Source organism: Triticum aestivum, chromosome 6B (genome assembly GCF_018294505.1).
Source record: "Triticum aestivum cultivar Chinese Spring chromosome 6B, IWGSC CS RefSeq v2.1, whole genome shotgun sequence".
Lineage (NCBI taxonomy): Eukaryota > Viridiplantae > Streptophyta > Magnoliopsida > Poales > Poaceae > Triticum > Triticum aestivum.
In genome coordinates this window covers 667,933,804-667,946,430 of record NC_057810.1, presented here as the reverse complement: position 1 = coordinate 667,946,430, position 12,627 = coordinate 667,933,804, and the positions used below count along the sequence as shown (strand labels likewise).

At 46.4% G+C, this 12,627-nt stretch overlaps 1 protein-coding gene across 1 annotated transcript; it reads left to right on the top strand.

The window, feature by feature from the left end:
* Nucleotides 1-213: 213 nt before the first annotated feature.
* Nucleotides 214-12,119, top strand: LOC123139566 (protein PELOTA 2-like). The gene is made up of 2 exons (XM_044559341.1): nt 214-399; nt 11,685-12,119. The coding sequence occupies exons 1-2, from the start codon at nt 214-216 to the stop codon at nt 12,117-12,119; spliced, it is 621 nt and encodes a 206-aa protein (XP_044415276.1).
* Nucleotides 12,120-12,627: the final 508 nt, after the last annotated feature.

Below are 12,627 nucleotides of genomic sequence, written 5' to 3'. Positions count from 1 at the left end.
CAGCGACGGTAGCCGTCCAGACGCAATAGCAGGAGCACACCAGGCCCGTAGGCCCACAGGCCCGGCCGAGCCCTCGTGGGCCCGTAAAGCTCCCGCCTTCGCGCTGCTGCCGGCACGCCGTCGACGCCGACGCCCCATGTCCGAGCCGCTCCTCCTCCTCACCGCGCCACATACAACGAGACCACGCCGGGGGGCCGGCCCGCTAGGGCCCAGATGGGGCCCGTCGGGCCCAGATCTGGGCCGGCGGCGCGTCGACGGCCACCCAGCACCGCCACGCCGTCCCGCCGCCAAGGAGCAGCGCCATCACCACGCCTGCCGCCGGCTGCCGTCGTAGGGCCGCCGGACCGCAGCCAAGCCGGGCTGCACCGCCGCCACCTCCCTGCCCCGGGAAGGGAGCACGTGCGTGCGGGGACTAAAGGGCCCGCCGCCGCCGGCACCACCCGGGCCAGCGCCGGGGGCGCCCGCCGATGGCGGCGGGGGAGACGGGGGAGGAGGGGACCTGCGGGCGAGGGGTGCGAGCTCCGCCCCGGCCACCTCCCGGGGAGGCGGAGCGAGGCGGCCTAGACGGAGGAAGGGTAGGGCGGAAGGGGGGCGGAGGCGGGGCCGAGGCCGACGGCCGGCGGCGGTGGGAGGGTCGGTGGCGGCGGGAGGGAAGCGGGGGAAACCCTAGCGCCCGCCTAGTCGCGGGAGCCTAGTCGCGGGAGCCTCTAGAAAGTTTCCTTAACCAATTGGTATTTACTTTGCATGAAAAATAAGTTTGATGGACAAGAGATTGCAAAGAATTTTTCTGACAGTCGTATCTCAAGGAGAGCTGGGCGTTACTGCAATTCATCATATAGAAAAAGAGAATTGGCCCAGGTTATAAGAAAGACCGGCCCTACAAATCATACATTGCCCTGTCCAGTGGCGGAGCTTGTAGAGATGATCTTTTCCCTTTTTTTTCTTTGCAACAAAAACAGGACAGGTGTTATCTGTTGGCATTAACAAGTGGAGCCGCACACACAGAGACAAATTAATACTCCTTCCATTTTCGTAATGTAGTGCCGCACACATAGATTTTTTTGAAAAGTCAAACTTTGCCAACTTTGATCAAATTTATAGACAAAACTATTTATATCAACAATACCAAATATATAAAATATAAAAGTAGGTCTTATGATGAATATAATGATATATGTTTGGCATTCTAGATGCAAATATTTTTCTTCACAAACTTGGTCAAAGTTGGTGAGATTTGACTTTTCAAAAAAAATATAGGGTCACGATAACTGCCACACGTGTGGTGTATCGGGTAGTTGTGCCACACGCCTCGTATGGCATGGACAGCAACCAGCCCACACACCTACGTGTGGGCAAAACAACTAATGCCCACACACACATCTTTTTTCCCTCCCGAACCCTCTCACACGTGTGCGTGTGGGCGAAGTTGATAACGCCCACACGCCCGTATGTCAGGCCTCGTACCCTCCTGGTCCCGCACGCGACGCGTGACGCCCACCGCGCGCCCGCAGTTGCCATGGTCCAGACCCTCGTCCATGTTCGTTTATCTGTAGTTGCCATGTCGCTGAACTACGGTTGCCATATCGGACAACTGTAGTTACCATGGTTGCTCAACTGCAGTTGCCATGTATGGTCTGATCTAATGTAGTTGCCATGATTTCATAACTTCAGGAGTTGCCACATACTAACACTAGACAGTTGAGAGAGCTGCCATGTGCTCACAAGCATGCTAGGGCAGTTCCCATGTAAAAAGGAGTTGCCATCTGCTTACGTGCACGTTGGGGCAGTTGCCATGTACGTGCACGTTGGGGCAGTTGCCATGTGTTGGAAATATGCCCTAGAGGCAATAATAAATTAGTTATTATTATATTTCCTTGTTCATAATAATCGTTTATTATCCATGCTATAATTGTATTGATAGGAAACTCAGATACATATGTGGATACATAGACAACACCATGTCCCTAGTAAGCCTCTAGTTGACTAGCTCGTTGATCAATAGATGGTTACGGTTTCCTGACCATGGACATTGGATGTCGTTGATAACAGGATCACATCATTAGGAGAATGATGTGATGGACAAGACCCAATCCTAAGCCTAGCACTAAAGATCGTGTAGTTCGTATGCTAAAGCTTTTCTAATGTCAAGTATCATTTCCTTAGACCATGAGATTGTGCAAATCCCGGATACCATAGAAATGCTTTGGGTGTACCAAACGTCACAACGTAACTGTGTGGCTATAAAGGTGCACTACAGGTATCTCTGAAAGTATCTATTGGGTTGGCACGAATCGAGACTGGGATTTGTCACTCTGTGTGACGGAGAGGTATTTCTGGGCCCACTCGGTAGGACATCATCATAATATGCACAATGTGATCAAAGGGTTGATCACGGGATGATGTGTTACGGAACGAGTAAAGAGACTTGCCGGTAACGAGATTGAACAAGGTATCGGCATACCGACGATCGAATCTCGGGCAAGTATAATACCACTGGACAAAGGGAATTGAATACGAGATCTATTGAGTCCTTGACATCGTGGTTCATCTAATGAGATCATCGTGGAACATGTGGGAGCCAACATGGGTATCCAGATCCCGCTGTTGGTTATTGACCGGAGAACGTCTCGGTCATGTCTGCATGGTTCCCGAACTCGTAGGGTCTATACACTTAAGGTTCGATGACGCTAGGGTTATAAAGGAAGTTTGTATGTGGTTACCGAATGTTGTTCAGAGTCCCGGATGAGATCCTGGACGTCGCGAGGAGTTCCGGAATGGTCCGGAGGTAAAGATTTATATATGGGAAGTCCTATTTTGGCCACCGGAAAATGTTGAGGATTTTTCGGTATTGTACCGGGAAGGTTCTAGAAGGTTCCGAAATGGGGCCCACCTGCATGGGGGGACCCACATGAACGTGGGTAGTGGGGGCAAGGCCCCACATCCCTGGTCAAGGCGCACCAAGATCCCCCCTTAGAAGGAATAAGATTATATCCCGAAGGGATAAGATCAAGATCCCTAAAAAGGGGGGATAACAATCGGTGGGGAAGGAAATGATGGGATTTCTTTCCTCCCACCTTTGCCAATGCTCCAATGGACTTGGAGGGCAAGAAACCATCCCCTCCACCCCTATATATAGTGGGAAGGCGCATGGGAGCTTCACACGAAGTTCTGGCGCAGCCCTCCCCCTCTCCCAAGTCCTGCTCCTCTCCCGCGGTGCTTGGCGAAGCACTGCAGGATTGCCACGCTCCTCCACCACCATCACGCCATCGTGTTGCTGCTGGATGGAGTCTTCCTCAACCTCTCCCTCTCTCCTTGCTGGATCAAGACATGGGAGACGTCACCGGGCTGTACGTGTGTTGAACGCGGACGTGCCGTCCGTTCGGCACTAAGATCTCCGGTGATTTGGATCACGACGAGTACGACTCCTTCAACCCCGTTCTCTTGAACGCTTCCGCTTAGCGATCTACAAGGGTATGTAGATGCACTCTCCTTCCCCTTGTTGCTAGTTTCTCCATAGATGGATCTTGGTGACTCGTAAGAAAATTTTGAATTTCTGCTACGTTCCCCAACAGTGGCATCATGAGCTAGGTCTATGCGTAGATTCTTTGCACGAGTAGAACACAAAGTAGTTGTGGGCGTTGATGTTGTTCAATATGCTTACCGTTACTAGTCCAATCTTGATTCGGCGGCATCATGGGATGAAGTGGCCCGGACCGACCTTACACGTACTCTTACATGAGACAGGTTCCACCGACTGACATGCACTTGTTGCATAAGCTGGCTAGCGGGTGCCAGTCTCTCCCACTTTAGTCGGATCGAATTCGATGAAAAGGGTCCTTATGAAGGGTAAATAGCAATTGACATATCACGTTGTGGTTTTTGCGTAGGTAAGAAATGTTCTTGCTAGAAACCCATAGCAGCCACGTAAAACATGCAAACAACAATTAGAGGACGTCTAACTTGTTTTTGCAGGGTATGCTATGTGATGTGATATGGCCAAGAAGAATGTGATGAATGATATGTGATGTATGAGATTGATCATGTTCTTGTAATAGGAATCACGACTTGCATGTCGATGAGTATGACAACCGGCAGGAGCCATAGGAGTTGTCTTTATTTATTGTATGACCTGCGTGTCATTGAACAACGCCATGTAATTACTTTACTTTATTGCTAACCGGTAGCCATAGTAGTAGAAGTAATAAGTTATTGAGACAACTTCATGGAGACACGATGATGGAGATCATGGTGTCATGCCGGTGATGATGATGATGATCATGGAGCCCCGAAGATGGAGATCAAAAGGAGCAAAATGATATTGGACATATCATGTCACTATTTGATTGCATGTGATGTTTATCATGTTTATGCATCTTATTTGCTTAGAACGACGGTAGTAAATAAGATGATCCCTCATTAAAATTTCAAGAAAGTGTTCCCCCTAACTGTGCACCGTTGCGAAAGTTCGTCGTTTCGAAGCACCACGTGATGATCGGGTGTGATAGATTCCTACGTTCACATACAACGGGTGTAAGACAGTTTTACACACGCGAAACACTTAGGTTGACTTGACGAGCCTAGCATGTACAGACATGGCCTCGGAACACAAGAGACCGAAAGGTCGAGCATGAGTCGTATAGTAGATACGATCAACATGAAGATGTTCACCGATGATGACTAGTCCGTCTCACGTGATGATCGGACACGGCCTAGTTGACTCGGATCATGTAATCACTTAGATGACTAGAGGGATGTCTATCTGAGTGGGAGTTCATAAGATGAACTTAATTATCCTGAACATAGTCAAAGACCCTTTGCAAATTATGTCATAGCTCGCGCTTTAGTTCTACTGTTTTAGATATGTTCCTAGAGAAAATATAGTTGAAAGTTGACAGTAGCGATTATGCGGACAGTAGAAAGCTTATGTCCTTAATGCACCGCTCAGTGTGTAGAACCCCAAAATGTCCTCTGTGGATGTTGCGAACATCGGATACACGTTTTGATAACTACGTGATAGTTCAGTTAAACGGTTTAGAGTTGAGGCACCAAAGACGTTTTCAAAACGTCGCGGAACATATGAGATGTTTCGAGGGCTGAAATTGGGATTTCAGGCTCGTGCCCACGTCAAGAGGTATAAGACCTCCGACGATTTTCTTAGCCTGCAAACTAAGGGAGAAAATCTCAATCGTTGAGCTTGTGCTCAGATTGTCTGAGTGCAACAATCACTTGAATCGAGTGGGAGTTGATCTTCCAGATGAGATAGTGATGTTTCTCCAAAGTCATTGCCACTAAGCTGCTAGAGCTTCGTGATGAACTATAACATATCAGGGATAGATATGATGATCCTTGGAAGTATTCGCGATGTTTGACACCGCGAAAGTAGAAGTCAAGTAGGAGCATCTATTGTTGATGGTTAATGAAACCACTAGTTTCAAGAAGGGAAAGGGCAAGAAGGGATACTTCATGAAATGGCAAATGAGCTGTTGCTCTAGTGAAGAAACCCAAGGTTGAACCCAAACCCGAGACTAAGTGCTTCTGTAATAAGGGGAACAGCCACTGGAGCAGGATTACCCTAGATACTTGGTAGAAGAGAAGGCTGGCAAGGTCGATAGAAGTATATTGGATATACATTATGTTAATGTGTACTTTACTAGTACTCCTAGTAGCACCAGGGTATTAAGATACCGGTTCGGTTGCTAAGTGTTAGTAACTCGAAATAAAAGAGCTACGGAATAAACGGAGACTAGCTAAAGGTGAGCTGACGATATGTGTTGGAAGTGTTTCCAAGTTTGATGTGATCAAACATCGCATGCTCCCTCTACCATCAAGATTAGTATTAAACCTGAATAATTATCATTTGGTGTTTGCGTTGAGCATAGACATGATTGGATTATGTCTATCGCAATACAGTTATTCATTTAAGGAGAATAATGGTTACTCTATTTATTTGAATAATACCTTCAATGGTCTTGCACCTAAAGGGATGGTTTATTGAATCTCGATCGTAGTGATACACATTTTCATGCCAAAAGGTATAAGATAGTAATGATAGTACCACTTACTTGTGGCACTGCCATGTAGGTCATATTGGTATAAAACGCATGAAGAAGCTCCAAGTTGATGGATCTTTGGACTCACTCGTTTTGAAAAGTTTGAGACATGCGAACCATGTCTATTGGTGTATACGCATGAAGAAACTCCATGCAGATGGACCGTTTGGACTCACTTGATTTTGAATCACTTGAGACATGCAAATCATACCACATGGGCAAGATGACTGGAAGCCTCGTTTTCAGTAAAATGGAACAAGAAAGCAACTTGTTGAAAGTAACACATTTTGATGTGTGCAATCCAATGAGTGCTGAGGCATGCAGTGAACATCGTTATGTTCTTACTTCACAGATAATTCGAGTAGATGTAGAGTATATTTACTTGATGAAAAACAAGTCTGAATTATTGAATAGTTCAAGTAATTTCAGAGTGAAGTTGAAGATCATTGTGACAAGAGGATAAAATGTCTATGATATGATCATAGAGATGAGTATCTGAGTTACGAGCTTTGGCACGCAATTAAGACATTGTGGAAATTGTTTCACAATTAATACCGCCTGGAACACCATAGTGTGATGGTGTGTCCGAACATCATAGTTGCCCCCTATTGGGTATGGTGCGTACCATGATGTCTCTTATCGAATTACCACTATCATTCATGGGTTAGGAATTAGAGACAACCGCACTCACTTTAATAGTTACCACGTAATTTCGTTGAGACGACACCGTTTGGAGAAACCTAAGTTGTCGTTTCTTAAAAGTTTGGGGCTGCAACGCTTATGTGAAAAAGTTTCAGGTTGATAAGCTCGAACCCAAAGCGGATAAAATGCATCTTCATAGGACACCCAAAATAGTTGGGTATACCTCCTAATTCAGATCCGGAAGCAAAAGTGATTGTTTCTAGAAATGGGTCCTTTCTCGAGGAAAAGTTTCTCTCAAAAGAATTGAGTGGGAGGATGGTGGAGACTTGATGAGGTTATTGAACCATCACTTCAACCAGTGTGTAGCAGGGCACAGGAAGTTGTTCCTGTGGCACCTACACCAATTGAAGTGGGAGCTTATGATAGTGATCATGAAGCTTCAGATCAAGTCACTACCGAACCTTGTAGGACGACAAGGACGCGTACTGCTTCGGAGTGGTACGGTGACCCTGTCTTGAAGGTCATGTTGCTAGACAACAATGAACCTAGGAGCTATGGAGAAGCGATGGTGGGCCCATATTCCGACAAATGGTTAGAAGCCATGAAATCCGAGATAGGATCCATGTATCATAACAAAGCATGGACTTTAGTGGACTTGCCCGATGATCGGCTAGCCATTGAGATAAATGGATCTTTAAAAAGAAGACGGACGTGGACGGTAATGTCACCGTCTATGAAGCTCGACTTGTGGCGAAGAGTTTTTCACAAGTTCAAGGAGTTGACTACGATGAGATTTTCTCATCCGTAGCGATGCTTAAGTCCGTCGGAATCATGTTAGCATTAGCTGCATTTATGAAATCTGGCAGATGGATGTCAAAACGAGTTTCCTTACCAATTTTGTAAGGAAAGGTTGTATGTGATACAATCAGAAAGGTTTTGTCGGTCCTAAGGATGCTAAAAGGTATGCTAGCTCCAGCGATCCTTCCATGGACTGGAGTAAGCATCTCGGAGTTGGAATGTGCACTTTGATAAGATGATCAAAGATTTTAGGTTTATACAAAGTTTATGAGAAACTTGTATTTCCAAAGAAGTGAGTAGGAGCACTATAGAATTTCTGATGAGTATATGTTGTTGACATATTGATGATCAGAAATGATGTAGAATTTTCTGTAAAGCATATAGGGTTATTTGAAAAGTGTTTTTTCAAGTGAAATCCTGGATTAAGCTACTTGAACATTGAGCATCAAGATCTATGAGGATAGATCAAAAACCGCTTAATGGTACTTTCAAATGAGCATATACCTTGACATGATCTTGAAGGTGTTCAAGATGGATCAGTCAAAGAAGGAGTTGTTGCCTGAGATGTAAGGTATGAAGTTAAGACTTAAAGCTCGACCACGGCAGAAAAGAGAGAAAGGACGAAGGTCGTCCCCTATGCTTTAGACGTAGGCTCTACAGTATGCTATGCTGTGTACCGCACCTGATGTGTGCCTTGCCACATGTCTGGCAAGAGGGTACAAAGGTGATCAAGGAGTGGATCACCAGATAGCGGTCAAAATTGTCCTTGGAGTAATAAGGACATGTTTCTCGATTATGGAGGTGATAAAGAGTTCGGCGTAAAGGGTTACGTCGATGCAAGCTTTAACACCTATCCGAATGACTCTGGGTAGCAAAACGCATACGTATAGTGGAGCAACCATTTGGAATAGCTCCAAGTGAAGCATGGAAGCAGCATTTACAATATGACCTAGAGATTTGCGAAGTACATACGGATCTGAATGTTGCAGACCCATTGACTAAAACCTCTCTCACAAGCGAAACATGATCAAATCCTAGAACTCATTGAGTCTTAATCACATGATGATGTGAACTAGTTTAATGACACTAGTAAACTCTTTGGATGTTGGTCACATGGTGATGTGACCTGTGAGTGTTAATCACATGGCGATGTGAACTAGATTATTGACTCTAGTGCAAGTGGGAGACTGTTGGAAATATGCCCTAGAGGCAATAATAAATTAGTTATTATTATATTTCCTTGTTCATGATAATCGTTTATTATCCATGCTATAATTGTATTGATAGGAAACTCAGATACATGTGTGGATACATAGACAACACCATGTCCCTAGTAAGCCTCTAGTTAACTAGCTCGTTAATCAATAGATGGTTACGGTTTCCTGACCATGGACATTGGATGTCGTTGATAACAGGATCACATCATTAGGAGAATGATGTGATGGACAAGACCCAATCCTAAGCCTAGCACTAAAGATCGTGTAGTTCGTATGCTAAAGCTTTACTAATGTCAAGTATCATTTCCTTAGACCATGAGATTGTTCAACTCCCAGATACCATAGGAATGCTTTGGGTGTACCAAACGTCACAACGTAACTGGGTGACTATAAAGGTGCACTACAGGTATCTCTAAAAGTGTCTGTTGGGTTGGCACGAATCGAGACTGGGATTTGTCACTCCGTGTGACGGAGAGGTATCTCTGGCCCACTCGGTAGGACATCATCATAATGTGCACAATGTGATCAAAGGGTTGATCACGGGATGATGTGTTACGGAACGAGTAAAGAGACTTGTCGGTAACGAGATTGAACAAGGTATCGACATATCGACGATCGAATCTCGGGCAAGTATATACCACTGGACAAAGGGAATTGAATACGAGATCTATTGAGTCCTTGACATCGTGGTTCATCCGATGAGATCATCGTGGACATGTGGGAGCCAACATGGGTATCCAGATCCCGCTGTTGGTTATTGACCGGAGAACGTCTCGGTCATGTCTGCATGGTTCCCGAACCCGTAGGGTCTACACACTTAAGGTTCGATGACGCTAGGGTTATAAAGGAAGTTTGTATGTGGTTACCGAATGTTGTTCGGAGTCCCGGATGAGATCCTGGACGTCGCGAGGAGTTCCGGAATGGTCCGGAGGTAAAGATTTATATATGGGAAGTCCTATTTTGGCCACCGGAAAATGTTTGGGATTTTTCGGTATTGTACCGGGAAGGTTCTAGAAGGTTCCGGAGTGGGGCCCACCTGCATGGGGGGACCCACATGAACGTGGGTAGTGGGGGCAAGGCCCCACACCCCTGGTCAAGGCGCACCAAGATCCCCCTTAGAAGGAATAAGATCATATCCCGAAGGGATAAGATCAAGATCCCTAAAAAGGGGGGATAACAATCGGTGGGGAAGGAAATGATGGGATTTCTTTCCTCCCACCTTTGCCAATGCCTCAATGGACTTGGAGGGCAAGAAACCAGCCCCTCCACCCCTATATATAGTGGGGAGGCGCATGGGAGCTTCACACGAAGTTCTGGCACAGCCCTCCCCCTCTCCCAAGTCATCCTCCTCTCCCGCGGTGCTTGGTGAAGCCCTGCAGGATTACCACGCTCCTCCACCACCACCACGCTGTCGTGCTGCTGCTGGATGGAGTCTTCCTCAACCTCTCCCTCTCTCCTTGTTGGATCAATGCATGGGAGACGTCATCGGGCTGTACGTGTGTTGAACGCGGAGGTGCCATCCGTTCGGCACTAGGATCTCTGGTGATTTGGATCACGACGAGCACGACTCCTTCAACCCCGTTCTCTTGAACGCTTCCGCTTAGCGATCTACAAGGGTATGTAGATGCACTCTCCTTCCCCTCGTTGCTAGTTTCTCCATAGATGGATCTTGGTGACTCGTAAGAAAATTTTGAATTTCTGCTACGTTCCCCAACACCATGTACCATGCAAAAACACATGGCAACTCGGTAAAAGAGAGTTGCCATCTGCTTACGTGCACACTAGGCAGTTGTCGTGTACCCTGCAAAAACACATGGCAACTCGGGTAAAAAAAGAGAGTTGCCACCTGCTTATAAAGCACACTAGGGGCAGTTGCCATGTGCGCTGCAAAAACACATGGCAACTAGCAGCTTGGGTGTGGGAGAGGAGACGGGCGTGTGGGCGAGATGGCAAATGTCCACACACCAGCCCTTGTGCGTGACTGAAAACTGATGTGTGGGTGAACTGCTAAACGCCCACACACCGGTCCTCCGTGTGGTAAAACGGATGTGTGAGCGAACTATGTCACACACCACACACACGCCTTGTCCTACGTGGCACAGAAAATCAGCCAGATTGTGTCAAGATTCGTGCATATAGTACTGAACGATAATGGATGCGTGTGGTTAAGATGATCAACACCCACACGTGTGGACGTTAACATTTCCGAAAATATATGCACTACATTATGGATTAGGGAAGTACAAGATGCTAGTCTTGTATACATTTACGACAACCGGATATACCTTCACACAATTCAATTAAGCTTTCAACTATTGTGTCCTGAGAAGTACGAGATGCTAGTCTCTGCAAAATCTAGCGGCCTGAACCCAAAGATTGTTTTCAAACTTCCATGTGAATCTGCGTTGTCTGACATATTTATTATGTCTATCATCACGGAAGAAACTTAGGCCATGCTTGGATTCAAGGGACTATTTTTAGTCTGACTAAAACTAGTCTTTTTTAGAGGCTAAAGTTCCAATCACCCCTGACTAAAGAGAGGTTAGAACTAGTCTTGAGACTAAATTTTTTTAGTTAAGGGAACCCTACTAAAATGTGGATTAGTCCTCTCTCTCCTCATTTAACTCCTCTCCTTTAACACATGCGAGTCCGGAATTGGAGGGTTTGGAGGATAATAAATGCTCATTAACACATTTTAGTCTATTTAGTATTTTTATCCAAACATGGATGAGGCTAGCAAGTTTTAGTCCCATTACTTTTAGTCATGGGACTAAAACGTATCCAAACACCCTCTTACTCTAGGATAAGCAATTGTTATTCATCGCTTACTGAAAGAGCTGATGCATTAGTTATCACCTTAATTGTGTAGAGGTCTACTGATCGGCAAAAAACTTTGTTGTAACATTACACCAAGGACCAGTTCCGCGACCACATGCTCTTGGAGGCTGCGCGGCGAGGGGAATTGCACGCGATCTAGGAGCACAGGGCACGCATCGTGCTCGCGCTCGCGCCCTCAGGTTACCCACACAGCCTCAAGGACGTCCTGGCCGCGCCGACCGTCATGTCGCTGATAAAGGACACAAGGGCCGCGCAGGAGGTGCCGGCGTTGCAGGAGTTCTTCGCCATGATCGCCAAGGACTCGGCGCGGGCTTGCTACGGGCCCAAGCACGTCGAGGTCGCGCATGAGCGTCTCGCCATCCAGACCCTCCTGCTCACCGACACTTGGTTCCGCAACCCCGACGTTGCTGCTAGGCGCAAGTGCGTCGATCTGGCCGAATCGGTGAAGAAGATCGGTGGCAACGTCCGCGTCCTTTCGTCGATGCATGTCTCCGGCAACCAGCTCGAGCAGCTCACGGGGATAGCCGCGGTTCTTCGGTTTCCCATGCCTGATCTTGACGACATCGAGATGTGATGATAATTAAGGGCTATGCTTATTTTCCTTCTACTACAACTAGGGTGTACTACGCTCTCTGTTTTAATTTTACTTGGAACTAATATATCGCTTTAGGTGCCTCGAATACACAACTTTGATCACTTGTTTCTATTATACCAAGCAAAGTTTGTACATTGTGGGTGTGTGTTTTTTTCTTCTGAAAATATCAATATCGATGTTACTAAGCTCCCTAGAATTGCTAGCACTGGCTCCTGTCGTCGTGGCTTTGTAAGGCATTGATGGGCCCGGTTGGAAGTGTGTGTTTATCGTTGATGCATGCATGTCCGTGTTCCTTTAAACCTAGCGACTCACGAGTCACGACAACGCCACATTGGTAGGAAAAACACACACGCCGACAAAAGAATGTGCGCACCTGCCATCTCTCGACAACAAAGAGACAGTGTGTAAACGCGCCATAGAAACACACTAATCTCTCGACAACAAAGAGACAATGTGTAAACACACCATAAGACACACACAAAATAAC